Genomic DNA, 21,929 nt, shown 5'->3' with positions numbered 1-21,929 from the left:
TCAATATCGGTTGCTTTGGAAATATTCCAGGCTCATGTCAATTAAAAAAATAAAATAATAATAGGCCTAATTATCAACCAAAATATTTTATTTCATGTCAACTCCCCAAACATTAAAGTACATTATCATTACAGTTTTTGAAAGTCTCTCGTGGTCACCAAAGCTGTTTATTTGATCAAAAATACAGTAAAAACAGTGATATTGTTAAATTATTTTCTATTTGAATATATTGTAAAATGTGATAAAAGCTTAATTTTCAGCATTACTCCAGTCGCAGGGTCACATGACCCTTCAGAAATCATTCTAATATGCTGATTTGCTGCTCAAGAAACATTTATGATTATTATCAGTGTTGAAAACAGCTGTGCTGTTTCACGTGATACATTTTTTCAGGATTATACATGTAATAGAAAGCTTGAGTTTTTTTTGTAAAAATTCAAGCCTTTACTAACTTTTGATCCATTTAATGCATCCGTGCTATACAAGTTTATTGCCTTTAAAAAAACTTTTTTTACTTTTGTACAGTAGCACACTTCAAACACATACTGTATTATGCAAGTGTTACATAATACATCACATCAAGCAATGCAGGGTTTGAGCCTGTTAAGTAAAATCTTTTTATTTTAGACACATCACCAAAGAGATGGAAAGTCATACATTTGAGCAATATACAAAACATTTTATTTGTTCAAGGAAGTGCTTCAAAATCTACATTTTTTACATTAAGGAAAATATTTGACGGAAAAACATCAACTGAAAAATTCATCTCCACAGTAGACCAATGCACTCATCTCTTATCATGTGAATAACTGCCCCCCTGTCTATCACAAAAGTAACAAATGCAGATGATTCATGTTTATTCCCTCATTAACACTGTGTAAAATGCAAGTGTGTGTGTGTGGTGTGGTGTGTGTGTGTCTCGGCCAGTCTTTCCAGGGCGATGCAGAAGTCTTGTGCAGCTCACGCCTGAGCCAGCCGCTCCAGGACTCGCCGATAATCCGCAAGCACGTCCTGGTAGCTTTTCTCCAGCTCCTCGTGTTGCAGACTCGTGTCCATCTGGCTGATGTGGGACGCCAACTCCTCTGGCCTCAAACATTTCCGCATCTTTGTCAGCTCACGCTGGTTTTTCTACACACATGGCAAAAGCGTTGGGAGAAAATACACAGGTGTCAATACAGCGCAAAAGAAAAGAAGATGCAAACCAGCTCACCCGATCCCATCCAAAAACTGCCATTGAATAGAAACCACCAGGGCAAATGTGATTACATTACAGCTAAACTTCATGTATAAAAACAAAGCGAGAGAAAGAGGGGAGAAATAAAAGAGCCGTGAACAAAAATTGAGTCTGTAAGGTTGAGAGGCTTTGGCGCTGAATCAAGACACTCAAAACATGAATTAAGAAGAAAGCGCACAGACACACACAGGCTTCATTCACAGTAGCATCTTTAAGAAAGCTATTCGACAGTTGATTTCCTGTAATTCTACTTTGTTTTTTATAAAAAGTTGCTAACAGAAGCACAACTTCCACAAGGATCTGAGTTTACATGACGGACAAATCAGACAATCACTGTAGTCTAGTCTTTATATAGCAACTTACATAAAAATAAACATCCCAAAATTTACATTTGAGGTATAATTGTGTGTCATTTATGTTACCACCGACCTTATTTTACTCATGAATCAAAAAAGCACTATTGAAAACCCATGGGAAATTCCAGAGAGAAGCCATGGTGAATTAGCCTTCCGGGTTGATATGAACAACTCTATTGTGTGATTCAGATAGTGAGCGCTACAGCAGTGCAGACAGTGTGTGGATGTCACATGCTCCAGTGAAAAACGTCAAGTTTCATGAAACATTCTAAGGAAAAATAATAATTCTTATTTTCAAACTTTATATATGGTATTCCCAAGAACATTTCTCAACAATGTTTGTATCTTTGTTCTTAAATTCATTGTAAACAATCTCTTAAAGTTAGGATAATCTCCAACTTGTTTTTCAAAATACCCAAAGGTAAGATGTTATTGCAACATAATACTACCTTATATACAGTATATCTTTCAACCAGCATTACAAAATGTTTCTGGATCAAATCACCTACCCTGCCTTTAATGTTCTTCTCGGTCAAAACATGTGTTGATGCGATATTAACATCTAAAGTGAATGTAAACAGGCAAAATGATGGATTAGATATATTTCAATTATTGTGCATTGAGTCTTGCAGTGTCAATCCAATTTATGTCATTAAAATTAATCTAAGAATTGATGTTGTTAGACATACATCTAAAAAAAATAAAAGAGTGTACTGAAATGTTAGGCAAAGTTAATTATTAGCGAGTTAACCCATTAAATTCACACACACACACACACACACACACACACACACACACACACACACACACACACGAGGACAGGAAAAGAGAGGCATATGGTCTGCAGATCCTGATGTTTTTCTCTTTCTCTTTGGCTCGGTCTCTTTACTGCTGTCAGTTTTCCTGTCCTGGACTGTGTCACGATGAGAGCGGTTCTGATCCAACACATTACCAGTGCTGGAGCTTCAGCACCAAAGCAGATATCAGATCAGCTCACATTATCTGCAGAATATCAACTAATATCCCCACAGCCTCCAAGAAGACTCAGGACACATGCGGTGAAAAGAAACAGCTAATCGAGTGCAATCTCAGTGAGATGAAAAGATAAACACTGCACGGAACTCTGCTAAATCCTCCTGAGAACTGGGAAGTTCCAAACCGTCTGACATTCTTTCTACTGTGGAACACAAAACTATTCAGTAGAATGTTCATGTTGCTCTTTTTCATATTATGAATGCATACAGCAACCGGAACATGCTAAGCTCAGAAAAAAGGAGAAATAAAAACTCCATCATATACTATATTCCAAGACTCCTGAAGACACGATAGTTTTGTGTGAGAATCAGGACAATTTATGGATTTATATTCACTAAAAACACTGCTCTAATCTCATTTGTGGTTGCATAATGTATGCACTTTCATGGTAAAAACATTTCCTTTTGTGTTCCACAGAAGAAAGAAATATTAACTTGGAACAAAATGAGGTATGATGTTCAAAATGCAATAATCTTTTTTTTTTAACTACATAATTGTCGAGATATTCCTTATTGTTATCACAGTGGAAAACCGTTGTGCTTTTTTCAAGATTCCTTGAAGCATAGTAAGTTCAAAAGTATCAACAGTATTAAGCATATTTAAAATAGAATCTTTAGTAACATTATAAATGTCTTTACTTTTGATCAATTGAATGCATCCTTGCTAAATAAAACGTAAATTAAACCCCACCATTGGAACGTTTGTTAATTTCTTTAAACATTTTGGACAATATTTAAAAATATATTTTTTCTCTCCCATAATCAGTGCAGAAAGTGCAATAAAATTCCACAGAGGTTGTGAAGTCCCCCGTGGTCAATTGTATCCCTTAAAACTCATCTTTGATCACCAAAAAGGCATTTAAAGCTTTTTTTTGGGGAAAAAAATTCTTAATGCCTTAAAATAGCTTGAATGTCACTCTACACCCTTGCCTCATTTAGTATACGCGGTTCTATGAATATGCAAATGAGCCCCGCCTCCACTAACTCACACTTAAGCCGTGTTTCCACCGAAATTACCCGGAACAATTTGTCCCATGAACTTTTTTCGCAGGAACTTTTTTTGCCCCAGACCGGTTGCTTTCTGCGTTAACACCGCGGTCTAAAGTACCGGGAAGATTATAAACTGCGCACGACGGCTCCTCCCAGTCTGCGACGGACAGTAATCAGTTTTGATCGCCACATTTATAATAAGTATGGAGGAGATTCAAACTGTGCTGCAGTTGTTTGTGATGTATTGGTTTACTAACGAGGTAATTAACAAAACGGCAGAAAAGAGACGAGCACTGATACTTAAGCGTGTTCAGAAAGCTCGTAATGCTATAAAATTAGACGATGCCGACATTGACCGTGAGATGGCTGGGACGAGCGCGCATAAAATTTCCTGTTACACAAATACGCTTAATAAAGCCTGAACCTCGTCGTCGGTCCAGCCGGGTTTTTATTTTTAAATGAAAAATATTTGCATTCCATATTTGCAGACAGACTCTTACTGCATGAAGCCACAAACCGCAATAGATTTTTAAAAATGCCGGTTAAAATTATAGACAGTATATACACGGTTAAAATAGAATGCTGCGTGGAGTCATCAAATTAAAATGCGGCGTGAACACAACCAATCAGCACATTCAGCGCACAAGTCCCACCCCCGAAAGTTCCTGAACTTTAAAAAAGTACTACCTCGCCAGCAGGGACTTTCGGAGGGGGAAATATTTACCCCGAACTTCATTTAGACCCTGGTTCCTGCGGTGTAAACACACCGAGTAGTTCCTGGGGAAAGTTCCCGCGGTGGAAACGCGGCTTTAGAGTTCAACTTGCTTAACTTTACTGTAGTCAGGGTTCTTGCAGGTTTCAGTAAGTCAAATTTAAGACCTTTTTAAGACATTTTAAGACCATAACGATTTAAATTTAAGACCTACATGACGCATTAACCAGCAAATAACAAATACAATTAGCATCAATATGCACTTTACGTTTACATAAACATTAAAATAATAACGTAAAAAATGATGGCTAGATTTTAAAAGAGTGTCTTGCAACATGTTATCTACTAACATGTACAAATTCAAATAAAGTTTTGACAAAAAAGGTTTTATAAAAAGATAAACCTCACGTATTTCAGCCTTTAAATAATCTTTTATAGAATGAATGTGTCAAAAAAAGATAAATGACTGACATTTACAATGCACATTAGCTTATCTTTTATTATTAATAGTAAGATTTGGTCCGATTTTCCCGTTGCGTCTGTCGTTGCTATGCAACTATGCACTGCGCTCTCCACAACGACAAAGAAGTTTTAGTAGCTAGCTAATGATTTCCACCACTGATAAACGCTTGCTGAAGCCATTATTTATTTACGGAGAAGAGAAAAACACCTGTAGTGTTTGGGTGCACGGTGCACCCCCATCCTTCATGTTGACTGTTACAGAAAGGGTGAAGCGGATTGGTAGGTTCTTGTCACATGACCTGCGGTGCGCTTGCAGAATTCTGAAAAGTTGAGCTTTTTTTTTTATATCTCGCTCCGCCTGGAAAAAACAGCCGCATTGCTTCTAATATGAGTGTGTTTGCGCCGCGCCTAAATTTGAAATAACGAACTTGAGCGCGCAAAAGACGCAATATGTGAACGGCCTCTTGGCGAGCTACCGCCAATCAGGGCACGAGCTGCTGGTAGCTCGCGAGTGACGTGTCGGAGACCCCTGCTACAGCTCCGCTTTGAAGGCTACGACTCAATACTTTTTTGCTATTTTGTAATAACTTTCTGTGGCCAGTATTTCAGGAAATGAACGAGGGTAAAACCTTTTTAAGACCTGACTAAATTAAATTTAAGACCTCGGCTGAAAATCTGGCAATTTTTAAGATGTTTTAAGGCCTTAAATTTAAAGTTCAGAATTGTAGACTTTTTAAGACCCCGCGGGAACCCTGTGTAGTAGACGCTGCACGATGGCAAGTGTAAATACTGGTTTAATTCAGCCATATATGTATGAACCAGAAACTGATTCAGAAGAAGAGGAAGAGTGAATTATACAGGGATGTATCAGAGTGGTCATGTGTTTTATGAATCGCTCTATACTATGTCGGACACACAACGATAATTAATATGATTAGCCTTTTGCTTGACTACATTATCAAACAGCTAATAATGTGTTGCTAATGTTACACAAACATGTTCCTGTCCGCATCTCAGATTCAGAAAGCTGCCTTCTAACAATCAGCATCCGCAGAAACACTTTCTCAGAATGTCAGTGGAGAAAAGCATATAGCTCATCATAATATAAATCATATACACAACTCACTCTATATTGCTAAATGCACCTGATTTTTCATATCAACTGAAAAATATACCAGGACAACCTGGCTTCTCTCGAGACTCCCGTTCCCTAACACGTTGACGTGATTGGTTACATCATATTTGTGACGTAGTGAACAAGGGCGATTTCAAACCGTGTTTTCGAGACTGTCTTTGGTTCACTGCAGCTTTAAAGAGAAAATACTCAGCAATGGTGTTGACTTATGAATATACACATGGTTTGTCTTAACGCATATTAAAAACACTACATGGACATATAAACAACTTGATTTTCGCAACAGGTGGTCTTTAAGACATTAAAATACTGCATCACATGCTCCAAATCATAACTATAACATACAAAAGCCTGCAGAAAGATAACGATTGGGGCCAAAGTAATTGAGTGATATTGCACAGATCCCGAGACACACACACACACAACTGCAGCGTGTCTTCATGCGGAGAGATGGGATTAGAGAGAGACCGTGTGCAGGTGACTGGGCGCTGCATTCTCCCTGCTAAATGGCTCCGCTTAAATCAGATGCAAATCTGTAATAATGACACTTGTTGTGAATGGAGCTCGTGGTGTGGATGTGGAGACTGCGGCTGCCGCCCGGTGTGAGCCATTATACCCTCAAACAAACCCAGACCGAGGCCTCGGGTCCCTCTCGCTCTTAACACCGCGTGAGAGGATCACACAGGAAACGGCAAAAACTATTCACACCACTCAATGAATAAATTACACCAGACAAAGACTGGAGAATATCAGAACAGCAGCGCTGAAAGAGTTTCGTTTCTGTTCATTTTTACACAGCGCACTAATATAAACGGGGCTAGAAATGTGCAGCTCTCTTTGAAGTCAAGAAATGCTTCATTTCACATGTTGTAGTTGGAGCTGCACGGTTTGGAGAACGTTACACAAGCAGTCGGGGTTTGTTTTGGCAAGACTTCACTTGTTTCGTTGTTTCTTGAACCCCACCTTCAGAACATGAAGTCCAAGCTCCTTTCTCTGCACTTTGACTGACTAATCATTGCATGTTGCAGTTACACCTAATGGGTAATGTACTCCGTGTACCAAGTCAGATTGCAGTCATTCTGCTTCTTAAATGCAGTCCATCAGCACAGAAGGACCTACAGCCGACATGAGCAGATCAAACACACACAAACACACTTACTCTGTAGGGTCCAAAGAGTCGTTTTTTCACCTCCAAGCGAAATTCTCTGGCTTTCTCTTCATCGCTCATGTCTGTGTTTCTGAGACGCAGAATTTCATAAACACGCCGTGCATGTTTCTGAAAGGTAGAGAGTAGACAAAAGGCATATTGTAAAGGTTTGTTTCATTTAACACACATTCTAGCTTATTTTTCACCTAAAGTTTGGGGATAGCACCTGTGACAATAATTAAGTCCTGAGCATTTAAAAGCACAATATGCGACGATTTTCTTTAAAGCTCTTACATTAGATATAGAGATGCACCGATTGATCGGCTGGTGACCGGAATTGGCCGTTTTTCACGTGAACGGCCATGAGCGGCGACCGGCCGGTCAGTCTGACATATGCCGATTTTATGCCGGTCAAATCTCGGGCGCCTCATGATTAACATCGCGCAACATCAGCATCACACGTGCACAGGACTGCACATGTAGGAAACCTCGTGAATTACGGCCGTTTCACACCGCAAGCGGCGTATATTTTTTTCGGTGTGAATGCACTCATTGATTAACATTCACGCCGAAAAAAAGGAGCGTCGCGTGAGCATCAAGATGTCCGTTCACGCTCAATTAAAGTTAAAGCACACTTTTGATGGTCAAAATAAATATGATTTCACACAAAAAGTGCCAAAAAATACACATAATGTATATGTCTAGTGTGTTTTAACAAGAACTGGAGTAGGCCGTGTCAGAAAAGAAAATGAACACTAAAAAATATTTGTAGAAAATGTACATTTAGAAAATTTACCCAATTTAACTTGTTTTAATTATTCAGTTTGGGTAAAAGTATATGGTGTTCTATTTAAAAAAATAAAAATAAAAATTTGTACAGTTGTTAGAAAAAATGACATCGGAATCGGCTAAAATCGGTATCGGCAGGTCGAACTCAATGAAAAATGGTAATCGGCCTAGAAAATCGCAATCGGTGCATCTCTAATGATGTATTTAAGCTGTAACTGCGGTCAATATAGTACTTTAGAGGTGGAACTACTCTGAAAGTTTAGTTATGCCATACCGATACAATTACAGTTATGTTGTTGTTTTATACCAATGTAATTCCTGTGGGTAGAGTTCAGTAATCATTTTTGCAAAATAAACAGATAGGATGATTAAGATACAAAGCTGAGGGGTCGTGTATTACCCTAAAGAGGTTCATTTTGATAATTACCGACTGACTGTGCAATATTCATCCAACTACATTGTTTTCACCAATATATAAATAAAACATGGACCTGAAATACTGATTTAAATTTAGATTTATGTGAAACGAGAAGATCTAGCACAGCTATAAAGAAATGTGTAAAAACTATCAGTGTGCCACAGATGCTACCCACATAGCCTAAGTAAGCAGTGACCAACACAAATGCAAAAGACAAAACCTGAATAAATAACATCATGAATTTTAGAAAAGTTTAGAGTTATCATGTTTACTGTGCTATGTGGGTAACTTCCAAACGTTTAGCTAGTCTTTTTTGTACTAATGAAGGCAAAGACCATAGATGATCAGATTATGTGTTTCTAATCCATTCAACATGAAAAGGAAGCTTCCATTGCATGTCACATTACAATAAGATGTAATGTCCATATCCTAGCGGTCACTGATGAATAGTTTTGTTACAGGGAAGAGCAGAGACTCTAAATACATTGTACAAAATGTACCAGTCACAGCAATTATGGACTGAATCTTTAATGGTGTCCACTTCTCTGGGTTAAAAGCATCTTGCTCTGGGATTCCCGAGCTACTCTGACTCCTTCTGTAACTATGACTCCGAGAGGTCCACCATACCTCACGCAGTTCCCACTAGGGTAGCATGGAGAGACACGCATTTTGCCTGGCCATGCCACAGGCACCACCCTGAGATAATCACTCACAAACAACACGAACAGAGGGGATTGTGGGGCATAAAAGGAGATGCTGGGTCATAATTGGAGCAGTTAAAGAGTGACCGGAGTGGCGAGAGAGAGAGGAGTCCCACAGGGGTCACTGTTAGGCCCACTCCCACTCACTACCTGCTAATGGCCCTCAGAGGAAACGGATGTTCACTCCTACCTTTAGGGACATTGCAAGTTGAAAACCCATCAGGACAAAGATGTCTCAGTATATAAATGCGCAAACTCTTTGTAGAATTAATGTAGAATTAGACTACTTGGCCTTAATAGCTACACTATAAAGCACCAGTAAAGTTGTAAAGGAAGGGCTGCGAAACAAGGAAAAAATAGGGCTGGTGATGTTGTTAAAACACTACACAGCATCTTGAAGTTTACTCTGAAATTATATTTTTTTTAAATTGTCTGTGTGTGGGGGGGGGGGGGGGGGGGGGGGTATTGAACCACACAGCTACTGCTGGCAAGTGGATTCAAAATACAAGAAGTTAAATGAAGTAAAAAAAAAAAGTTTAATTTATCTAATATACACCGATATAACAAATGTATAGTAATAAACAGTGGTCTCTACATCTAGATATATTTTTATTAAAACATTTTAAAGGAGATAAAATGCCACACATGAACTGTTGGGAACAATTTTAGTGATGATCGCAAACCACTAATTGGATTTACTCAATCAAAAAACAGATTCATTGATACTAATCAAACTTATCTAATCAGGTGCTATTGAAACATATGTGTGTGAAGCAGGTTTGAATCCATCTTGTGACTTTTCAACCCTATCACAAACTTATTTCCACCTCTTCTCGTGTCTTTTCTGGACTATCGATATCAATAAAATAAAGTATAATAAAGTAAAATAATAACTAAACCTGCAAGGGATGTTACCTTGTTGATCTTGAGTTTTTCTCTGGCCTCAGACGCCATTTCCTCACTGAAGCCCAGAGAGAGCTTCTCATTGGAGAAGGACGACAGAGTCAAGCACAGCTTCACCAGCACGAAATCTCTCAGCTTCACATAACTTTCAGAGGGATCTTCCGCTGCAGAGGAGACAGTTGTGAAATCATGTCAGCCCACGGTCTTGAAAGTTTTCATTTGGTAAAATACAGTATTAAGATACTGACGCCAGACAAACACAGCTCAACCTTCACGAAAACACTCATTACATATGCGGAGTACATCATTGGAGAAAATTAAGATAAATGCATGTTTACTCTGGTAATCAGGGGAAACAAAGACTTTTACTAAATAAAAAAAGAGATGGGAGACCAAATACAGTAATACAATGTAGATTAGGACTGGGCAATACATTGGATGTTTACAATATATAGCAGATGGCAATAAAAATAAATAAAAAATATATAAATATATCAGGAACAAGCTAATATTATGAATTTAATGTACTTAATACAACCCGCAGCATTAGACTTGCGTTTCTTTCACTGCTTCACAAATACGGGGGCATTATCAATGTCTTATATTAAACTTTAGTTGCAATGTTTGTTAAGTTTGACTAATTTCATTGAATCAGTTGACTTTCAATGAATTGATTCAAACTGCTGATAAAATTTGATTTGTGCTGCATCATAAAAAAACATTAATGGAAGTGTCATTAATGGATGTTTTAGTAAAAATATATGAGGGTAAATATTGCTGTTTATGTATTTGTTATATTAGCGTATGATTGATATACTGTAAATTATTTCATATTATTCAGGGTGTTCATTTAGCACAAATACAGTGTATAAAAAAATATTCTAGGTTATTTGATTAACTATTAATCTAGACTAAGAAATCTAGATTATTATTAACTAAATTTTTACTGTATATATATATATATATATATATATATAATTTTTTTTGACTTCTTGAAATGCACACTATGAAAAAAAAGGTAATTTCAAGCAACTATTTCTATATTATGTTATATAATGCTATACTACACAGCCCTTGTTATCTGGTCCTCTCTCTATATAGAGGGAGAAATTAACAAACATGGTAGAGATCTGGTAGAGTGTGGTCCTCTCTCTCTCTCTCGCTCTCTCTCTCTCTCTCTCTCTCTCTCTCTGAATAATTGTGTCTTTGTTGAGGGGGTGAGTGAGTGGCAGCATGTGGCCAGCACATTTCAGCAGCAAACTGCCGGCAATTAACATCACATCCCTTCACCTCCCCAAAACTGAAGGCAGCGCAGCTCAGCGGCAACAACTGCCTTATGAAAGGACATTCACAACACTTTGCCCTCGCTCCCATTCAAACACACTGAATATCATTAAAATGGCTGTGTGATCATACATGTCAGCTTTCTGAACGCTTGCTCTAATGGTACTAGGCTTTACATTCATTTTTTTACTTAGATAAAGCCATTTGCAAAGGATTTCCTAGATCAAAATGAAGAAAACAACATGACAAATTATAATCGACTGTATTGGAACTTTCATCTTCAATAACTTTCATTATTGACTGCATTAATGGATGTAAAAGTATGCATGTATATTATCCCACGTAATAATAAAGTAGTATAAATGAAATATAGATTTGAGACGAAATTATTGTATTATTTGTGAATAAAGAGGCTGTAGTGATTGGAAATAAATTAACCTATCATAGCTATATAAAACAATATAGTTATGCTACTACAACGGTCAGCAATGGTTCAGTGAGACGTGTAATAACGTAATGTATAATATATATATAAAATGGATTCTTAAATTATGTTAGGGCCAAAAACTGATATCATGGCTAATATTATAAATCTATACTGTTTGCACCACTCACATTTTCTGTCACATTCCAGTCAGGTTAGCATTATGTGGGACAAGTTCCTATCTAAAAGATAATACTTCGCATAAATCTTTTGTTCAAATGTTTGGTTAAGTACACACTGCAGCTAAATTTGGTTGTCCAAACAATCCAGCTTTTAGTGCTTAATCCAGTTCTGTACACACAGAGTTCAGTAGTTAAGGGAGTGACAACCGCATCCTACAACCAAATTAACTCGTGAAAAAATAGTAGATAAGAAAAACGTCACTGTGTCCTCCTAACCAGACGCGATAAGATTAGATCAATCTTTGTCATAGAATACACTTTTCAGTTGTTAATTTGAGATGAATTATCCATTGTCGCTTTCAGTATGGCTAATATATCATGCAAACTATATTAAAACTCGCATTAGATGCTTTTAACATCAAATAAAGCACATAAACCGCACCAGAGATTATCATTGTCATATTTTGTATGTTGTTCTTCCAGCCGCAACGTCGCAGAAATAGAAACTTTCTATTCTAAGAATTTCTAAAATAGAACCGTTGTGTGTGTCGCCATCACGGCTGGTTAGGACAATAACTCTGATTAACATGGGAAAGATACCTTTTATTACGTGACAATCACCACAATTTCGGGAGTGAGTCGTGTTCTGTATATGCACAAAATTATAATGTAGGGGATTCACTCCCGCATCTAAATGCGGTTGGCACTCCTGAATCTTTACCGTGTGTATGTGGCCTTAAGTATGAGAAGGAATAATAACGATCATTTCTCTGGCAAACGACACTAGTAATAAAATCACTCATGAATGTTTAATCTCGGCCTCGGTATGCGCTCATACCTGTGATGTCCTGTACTTTAGCAAGCGTGCAGTAGTACCGGTGGACTGTCTCTAAGAGCTGAGCCCCGTGGCCTTCTCCCTGGAACGGTGGTAAGATCAGCATCTGGCTACACACACACACACACACACACAGCGTCAGTGATGCTGCACAGAAGAGCACGATGATTAGGCACAATACCAATTTAAGGATAGAGCTCTTGAGCCTTTGAGCAACTGTTCTGCAAACACAGACCCCGTTACAACTCTAGCACCCTTCAGACACACACTACACTACTGACCTTATAGGACAGAGCTTTTGCTTCAGGACACATTCAACAACATCAAGTTACTGACACAACAAAGAAAACAAATTGTTAATCACACCAAAAGTACCAAAAATTATCTTTAAAAGTACCAAAATACCAAAGAAAAACTGAAAAACTGTCCTAAGAAAACCATGAGATGTTTTAATATTAGGGTTGGGTATCGTTTGGGTTATTTTTTTCACGATAGCGGTGCCAAATCAATACTTTTAAAACGGTATCGGTGCCTTGACGGTCCCTGAACCGATACTTCAAAAAAAGAGCCACAAAACGACGATGGATGATATTAAAGAAAGGCTTTTTTTATTGAAAAAGAAAATATTTAAATTGACAATATTAAAAGTTTAAAGTGTACTTAAATACAAAACACAACAAATCTACATAAATTTACAATAAAACCTAAGCTACCGAACCCAACTACAATAGTCTTTTAGGTCAAGTCAAACATTCATCAACAAAATAATTTTGTCATGTGGCCCATGTCCATGGAAAGCGAAATCTTTGCGTATCATCCTTTTAACGTTTAAGGGTATTTCCCATGAATGGCGCCAGAGCTTTTCAATGAACTAAATCAATGCGTCTGATCTCTATGAAGTGAAGCATTGCTGGTCAGCCCAGCCTTGTAAAGTGGTGCTAAAAGGTAACAATTTCAACACCTTGTTTAATTGCATGTATCTTTAAATCTCAGGCACTGAAATCTGCCTTCTGATTCGGTCCGGTACATACCGGTGCGTTTTGGTCCCCAACCCTTAATATGCAATGACAAACAACTGCAGAAGTGTGATATGGTAACACTGAGCCAAATATTACATTATATGGATCACAAAACCAGTCACAAGTCGCATGGGTATATTTGTGGCAATAGCCAACCATACATTGTATAGGTCAAAATTATAGATTTTTCTTTTATGCCAAAAATCATGAGGATATAAAGTAAAGATCATGTTCCATGAAGATATTTAGTAAATTTCCTACCGTAAATATATAAAACATTTATTTTTGAGAGTGGATGCTGCACAATCGTGAACATAAATGGACAACTTTAAAGGAGATTTTCTCAATGTTTAAATTTTTTTGCACCCTCAGATTCCAGATGTTCTAATAGTTGCATCTCAGCCAGATATTGTCCTATCCTAACAAACCATACATCAATGTAAAGTGAATTTATTAAGGTTTCATATGATATATAAATCTCAATTTTTTTTAAAAAGTACCCAAGTGACTGGTTTTGTGGGTCACATATTTGCCATATTACCGAGGGAAAATAGTGATGGTACACATGACCTGTGAAATCAACATCATGAGAAACAGGAAGCATTTCCTCCAGCTATTTAAAAGCCTATTACTTCGACTATTTGTTTCCTATGCAGGACTATATGGTTAACTGCAATTTACCATTTGCATTTTGTATGGTTGATCCTATCAGAACTCATTTTGGGTCGTGACCCACCGGTTGCGAATTACTGATAAAGACTGCCTCAATTTAGCTGCTGAAAATGTTCTCAAATACAGTAAGCAATGATATCATCAGTCTCCCAGAGGTTATATCTGCTCATTCATCAGTGGCCGATGTAATGAAACGTTAGCACGTCTTGCCAATCAATACATTAGACTCGTTTTCAAAACCAGCTTTTGGGTGGGTGATGCTGAATTGGTGGGTCTTATAATACCCGGTGAGGGGCTGGCACACAAGAGACGCGAGATGGTAATTTGGGAGTTTTAGGGACAATGGAGAGAGAAAGAAGTGTAATTTTCTTTTCCTTTTTTTCACAGAATAAAGCAGATAGTGGGCACGTGCTTCCTCAGTAATTACCTGACACGTGGTCTGGTTTTGTCTGGGTATACGTAGTAATTATACACTGTCATGTAGCCAACCGTCGCGTAAAGGGTCTCTCCATCCTTATTGTACTTCTCGAATCTGCAAGAAAGACAGAGAGATAGAGAGAGATGACAAAGGCAGGTCAATCGCAGGCACGCTCCCATGCACCGAACACCCCCCGTCCCGTCCCGTCGCCACCGTGAGGGCCAGTGGCCCGTCGCTGCACCTGCTGGAGACACTGAATGCATTATGCACTTAATTGGTGCACTGCAACTTTGAGCAGAGAGGCAGGCATCTAGCCTCTTCACATCACTCCAGTCCATTTGCCCATTGTCTGTTTTAATAGGTGCCAAAGCAAAGAAAACACAGGCAGAGTCCCCTTCACTACCGCTGGAGACTTCATTCAGCGTTTCAAAAGACAACAACATTCAATTCAGCCTCTTGGTCTGACTCAAGAAAGAAAGAAACACAAGAGCAAAGAAACCAGACAAACAACACAAAGGAAACTCTTGCCAGATCAACAATTTGCTTCAATGCAGGAGAAAATATAATTAAAGCAGTCTGATAATTGGCCCCACAAAGGCAGGAGAGACGTAACTGGGCCCGCTCGGACGCTTTAGACGTGTGTGAGAAAGACTCGGGAAATTAGGGTTTAGAAAGTTACTGTTCACTATTAATTGACACTACATTCGTATCGGCACTCGCTGACTTTGTGAGAGCACTTGATTTGGATTTTTTGCCTGCCAAAGTTATCAACACTAATCACAAATTTTTGCCGACAACTTAAATTCGTTCTTTACCCTCAATGTGTCGTTCATACCTATTTTGGTTTCCTTTGAGACATTTCTCAAATTATCTTCTTTTATGCAAGTCGAAATAGTACATGGGTAGAGTGTAAATGATGACAGACTTTACATTTTGGGGTGAACTATACCTTTAAGTCATAATGTCAGTATTTGTGACATAATTTAGTTGATTGTAAAAACAAATAAAAACTGCACTTACCGTAATGGTTATACAACGGAAGTCTATGGGGCAAGACATTCAAAACAGAAATGCGAAGTTTGTTTTATTACCCGTAATACTATTTTTATATATATATATATATATATATAAATTATTCTTTACACAAATGCATGTTATATGACCCATATAGTCTAAATCATCCTGTTGGTGGTGGGATTGCAGTTCTACAGATCTATGAACTTCACAGCTGATTGTGAGTTACCAACGTAATTTTAGTTCTTTAACTAATTTTAGTAATTTGACACATTCTTGCCTGCTAGACTGAAGATCATTACAGTAAAACCAATGTTTGCAAGTGTGTTCAAACTGAGGAATGAGGGATTATACTTTAATGCTGATACACCATAAAGAATATTTGAATCTTAGACACTCACACTAGGAAGAAATCCCAGCGGTCATCATCCACATCGATGAAACTGGCCGTCTCAATGAACCACATGAGAAACGTCTGCAAGCGCTCGTGGTACTCTCTGAACCCTGGACATGAGACATCCACCTAGAAGCATCAAGAGCAGATCACATGGTGAAACTTTACAATTAGGTCTTATTTATTACCATTACTTAATGCATTAATTAACAGTGAGCAATATACAGGAGAAACTCGAACAATTTGCATATGGTGCAAAATTGCATTTATTTCAGTAATACAACTTAAAGGTGAAACTAATATATTATATAGACTCTACATGCAAAGAGAGATATTTCAAGCCTTTATTTGTTATAATTTTGATGATTATGGCTTACAGCTTATGAAAACCTTTTCACAATATTCAAATTTTTCGAGTTTCACCTGTATTTGTTACAGTATTTAATAATCTTTGTTAATGGTAGTTAATACAAATCCAGCCGTTCATTGATTGTTCATGTTAGTTCACAGTCCATTAACTAATATTAACAAATACCACATTTGATGTTAATAATGTAAACCTTGAAATTAACATTAACCCAGATTAATAAATGCTGTAGAAGTATTGTTAATTCTTAGTTCATGTTAACTAATGAAACCTCATTGTAAAGTGGTACCGATAAAATCCATAGTGGGTTCACAGGGAAATGTGCTAAAACTTAATTAAAAGTTTGTCATTCTTTAAAATGGGCAGTGGGAAAGTCAATTTTTTGCATGTTTGCAAAACACTTTTGCATAATATGGCACATCAAAAAGGTCAGTTTAATATGCAGCCAGATGATTTATAAATTATTAAAAGCATTAGCAGCAAACCAAAGAAAAAAATGTGGCGACAAAAAATGTTCGGCTTCAGCCCGAAATAGTTTTGAAATGTTCTGAAATCATTGACTGAAAACAGTAGTTGCGTTAACAAGGACCCTAATAATGAGACTGTAATCGAACTAGTGGCAGTCGAAATGAAAAAAGTCATATGTAACCATGTTAATCGGAATGAATTGGCCAAATCAGATTAAAATTTCCTTCGGATTGTAAGGGGTGGTTTAAACCGTTTCCAATCCCATCGAGAGGACATGTAAACACTTGATCGGATTGAACACAGAAACTGGAAAGTAGTGCGCATATGCAATAAAGTAGAAATGGCGTGAAGATGTATGATGCGTTGTTGAATGAGTGTCCTGTCATTCTAAAATTTTCCTTATAGATAAATATTGAGTCTGCTCTTTAAAACTAAGGAAAGAAGCAATGTAGGAGAATAGTTTGCGCAAACCACAGGGAACTCTGTATATTCATGTCAAAAAAATTAATTTTGAAGCTTGTGACATAAACATCAACCTGATCATTTTATTAATCGCTCATGTAAACACTATGTTTGGATTCATCAATCCGAATGAATTCAATCCGAATGTAGTACATGAAAAAAGGTGTCCATGAAAACGTGTGTGTTTATTGACTATTACGTTAGCTACTGACATTTAATTAGCGCTCCTCCGTTTATGCATTTTGACTGTTCAGCGTCTAATTTTTGCATACAACGTGGATAAACTACAACTTTAAACGTGTCCGCTGTGTGGACAAAACAGTTTTCTCGATTTTAATCGATACTGATATGAATTCCTAAATCTCAAGATCGATCCTTTAGCCTATGCTGTTTTTTTGTTGATGTGTGAACCAAACTTCTCTAAACATTTGTAACATGTCTGCCATCCAATAATTGCAATAAGGTTTGTGTTTGGTTACTTTTAGCCGCAGCAGTTAAAGCAGGAGCACGGATCTTTAACTTATCAAGTCCACATGAATTGATCATCTCTTCCTCTTTCTTTACTACTAGTTAAAGCACTAAATAAACATGAACATCAGGAGGTATGTTGCAGGATATAGAACGACTTACTGAAATGTATAATGTCTCAAATAATCTCTCAGTGTTTAAACTGTGGAAAGACATCAATAAAACAGCTTGTAAACAATATGTCCCGTAACGTTACATTTACCTCAGGAGAGCTATTCAATGTCCAGTAACTCATTACCGTATTTTCCGGACTATAAGTCGCACTTTTTTTTCATAGTTTTGGCTGGTCCTTATAGTCAGGTGCGACTTATATATCAAAATTAATTCATACTGACTGAGATGGACCAAGAGAAAACATTACAGTCTACAGCCGCGAGAGGGCGCACTAGTTAGCGGAGTTGTTCAGAAGCGACACCGAGGAAGAACTCAATGGATTCAGTGTTGTGGAATGGGCTTTATGCACAGCTGCACTACTTCCTGAACTTTAGCCAGCTCCTTTGTTTCCTATCTGCCATTATTGGACAAACTGATTAATCCAGGTGTCTGATTATTGTTGTTGGTCAGGCACACCTGGATTAATCAGTTTGTCCAATAATGGCAGATAGGAAACAATGGAGCTGGCTAAAGTTCAGGAAGTAGTGCAGCTGTGCATAAAGCCCATTAGATTGCGGGAGCTTGATCAACTTGCTTACCGGTAACTTGTTGGATTTGCTGGCTTATGTTAATTTAGCCTATTCAGCCTCAGGTATATGTTCTTTATGGTATTGTGTAGCTGAATAACTATTAATGTGTTACGTTAACACACCAGACACCTATTTAGCCTGTTGTTCTGTGTGCTGTTGTGTAGCTGAATAACTTGCCTTTCCAGATTATATGCATTTTCTTGGTCTTGGATTTTTTTAAATAAATTTCAAAATAAATGCGACTTATAGTCCAGTGCGACTTATGTTTTTTTCCCCTTCATGACACATTTTTGACTGATGCGACTTATACTCCAGAGCGACTTATAGTCCGGAAAAAACAGTAGTTAGCTAGAAAAAAATAACTTGAGCAGAATTTTGCTAAATATATGCACCGTTTAACATATTCATTATATTTTTACTTACATTTACATTATATCAGTGATGTCTTCATTATTTAAAGGTGCATTAAGCAACTTTTCATGTTAAAAATACCGATTTTCTAACCCATACATGCTTAAACAATTGCCTGATGGGCTGAATGAGCCTTTCTCTGATCACTGAGATAGTCTCTATAATCCTGTAAAGTAAAATAAATAAGAGGGATTCGGGCCGGAATTTGAGACTGGGCGTGACGTCATACGCGTTCACGGCACGCTCACATAGCTATGTCTGGCATATTTGTGTATTCGCCGGCATTCTCCGTAGAAGATGGATTGTAAGAGACCTGCTTGCAGTTCATTTCAAACACCAACGCAAACTCCACGTAAGATAAAAAAAAGAAAACTTTAAACTTAAGCATGCACATCTCTGGCTGCAGTTTCGCTTGCCGCCAGAGGTGGCATAGTTCTGCAAAAACTCAGAATCTTGCGCTATGCACCTTTAATGTTTAAATAAATCTCTCTTTTATTTTAAATATTATTCCAGCCATCATTTAAACATTTATATTTCACCAACAAATTGGAGTAGAAACATAATTCTATAATTAATAGGTGATATAAAAAAGCCTTATTTGCAATTAAAATGTTTGCACAATGTTTTTTTGAGTGTTGATTTAAAATTTAATGTCGGTGTTTTGATAAAAATCATCAAATTAATTAAAAAGTCTAATATTAATATAATAATACAAAAAATATAATATAAAATTTAAAAAAATTATATTTTCGGTTTTAAAGCAACACCAAGGAACTTTTCCTCTGCGGTCGCCCTACAGGTTGGAAGCGGAATTGTCCATTAACCGCGGTCATAAATAATTTAGCCTACCGTCGCACACACACTCGCTTTTTATCCAGCTCCGGCTTTCGAATGAACGATGTCCACAGACAAGGTAGAGTATGATGCATGACTTTATGAAAGTATGATGTATTGCGACATCAGAAAATAAGAAAAACTAAATAATGACTATTGTAACGCTTGACGAAAAGCAAGTCAAATTTGTAGTTTTCTTATGTCTCATTAGAACTACAGAAACGTGACCCGATCTGGCAAACTTATATAGTGTGGTTATAGCAGATAAAGGACCACAAAGCGGAGGCAGAAGTGCCTTTCACCCTGTTACGACTTGAAACACTGACACGATTTTGGAAACATTATTTTAAGGTAAAAAATCTTCCTTAGTGTTGCTTTAAGCCAAGTGCACCCTGAATTTTTGGTTTCGGTCCAGAATTTTAATTTCGGTGCATCTCTAGACTGGGTAGTTATACAATTACAAACACAATAATAATCCTTCATTCGAGTGTAATAACTTTCTCCACTTCTAAATCATAACGTAACACATTTCACTATTCAAGATCCACACTGCCAAACCTGCTACAATGGCCTGAAACTTTATCATATTCCAGTTTGAAGGCTGAATGACGTTGCCAGCAGTCAAAGCAGTGACTCAAATGCAGTGGGAAACTCTGTACCTTGTGTATATGGTAGGTGAGATCCTCTCCTGCCTCCACATTGTGAACTTTGTAGGTGTGTTGCAGGCTGCCAAAGGGTCTGAAGTTGGCCTCTTTCTCCAAGAGAGAGACAAAGTCATCTGTGTTACAGCAGAAACCAGCAGGAATGATCGCTCTGACCTTTCCCTCCACATCATCTGGCTGAGGACAAACAGAGAACGAGAGCGCAGGCTTTAAATGACTAACTACCAACATTTCAACACATGAAAAACTGCCAACATTTGCAGTGAGAGAACAACATTTATGTAAGAGAGACCAGTGTATATTACAATTCAAACAATAGAAGCAAAGTCAATCTTCAAAGTCAATATTTAAACCTCCACGGATCACAATTAAAGAACTGAACTACAGTGCAAAATCATGTCGGCGGTACCAGCATTTCTCCCGGATATATTCTGTACCCACTGATAGATGCTGCTTTCAAACGCTCACATTTGTGTTAGTTTGAACTCTCTCTCAGCATCAAAGGTTTCTATTTACAGTGTGTGTTTAAAAGCGTTGAGCCTTGCAGCCAATCACAATCATATCTGTTGAGTGCATGAATGCAATGGCCTATTAGAGTTGCTAGTCGGCAAGTTAGTAAGAATTAGCTAAACACCGCTAAAAAACGCACAAGGTTTTGTTCATTCAACGCCAGCCGCACACTCGCAAATCCTTTTATTATAACTAACAAAGCGCAAACACAATGTCAATATTACCGGTAAGAGATTTGTTGTAAAAAAAAAATAACAGGAATTTATTTTTTTGCAGGAATTCAGTGAGTTTGTGCTTTAGAGATTGACCGTCGTCGTGATTATAAAGTGAGGCTCTTCTCTTGCTTTCTGTTAATTACCCATTCACCTATTTTACTTACCGTACCTGTTATTTACCTATTTCATGCAGCTAAGCACACTGCAAACTTTCTGGATTGACAACCGTATTTAAATGCACGTTCGAATGGGAAAAGTTTAAGTAATAACCAATAGACCCGAAAAAATGACTTATTAAACCGTTTTTGCCCTGGTACCAAAAATTGGCACATGATTGTTCAGAAATCATTTTAATATGCTGATTTGCACCTGAAGAAACACAAAACTGTTTTTTAGTGGAAACTAGGGCTGTGTGATTAATCATATTTTGATTTTGGCTTGAATTACGAAACCATGGTAATCGGGGTAAAGCGGTTATCGTGCGGCTACTGCATTCGGTCCAGCGTACTTTTCTTTTCTTCTCAGCGGTGCGCTTCCATTCCTCCCCAAGATCAAATATCCCATTCAAATCAGCCGAATAAGTAAATGATGTAAAATGCAGGCTACTGTTGCTAAACTGCAGGAAATGCTTGATATTAAACAGTGTTATTGGTTCAGATTACACGA

At 37.5% G+C, this 21,929-nt stretch overlaps 1 protein-coding gene across 4 annotated transcripts in view; it reads right to left on the bottom strand.

Annotated features, from left to right (window-relative positions):
- Positions 1-664: 664 nt before the first annotated feature.
- Positions 665-21,929, bottom strand: part of hat1 (histone acetyltransferase 1) — a 39,381-nt gene continuing 18,116 nt past the window's right edge. For all 4 annotated transcript variants that reach the window (XM_079619809.1, XM_079619811.1, XM_079619808.1 and 1 more), the window contains exons 5-11: positions 20,536-20,715; positions 16,131-16,252; positions 14,725-14,829; positions 12,610-12,716; positions 9,894-10,045; positions 7,083-7,199; positions 665-1,128 (exon numbers count right to left, since the gene is read on the bottom strand). In XM_079619809.1, coding sequence (XP_079475935.1) covers positions 961-1,128; positions 7,083-7,199; positions 9,894-10,045; positions 12,610-12,716; positions 14,725-14,829; positions 16,131-16,252; positions 20,536-20,715 — 951 coding nt within the window. In that variant the 3' untranslated portion in view covers positions 665-960. The remainder of the gene's footprint in view (positions 1,129-7,082; positions 7,200-9,893; positions 10,046-12,609; positions 12,717-14,724; positions 14,830-16,130; positions 16,253-20,535; positions 20,716-21,929) is intronic.

The sequence above is a fragment of the Phoxinus phoxinus genome, assembly GCF_949152265.1.
Source record: "Phoxinus phoxinus genome assembly, chromosome: 7".
Lineage (NCBI taxonomy): Eukaryota > Metazoa > Chordata > Actinopteri > Cypriniformes > Leuciscidae > Phoxinus > Phoxinus phoxinus.
This window is presented reverse-complemented; position numbering and strand designations above follow the sequence as displayed.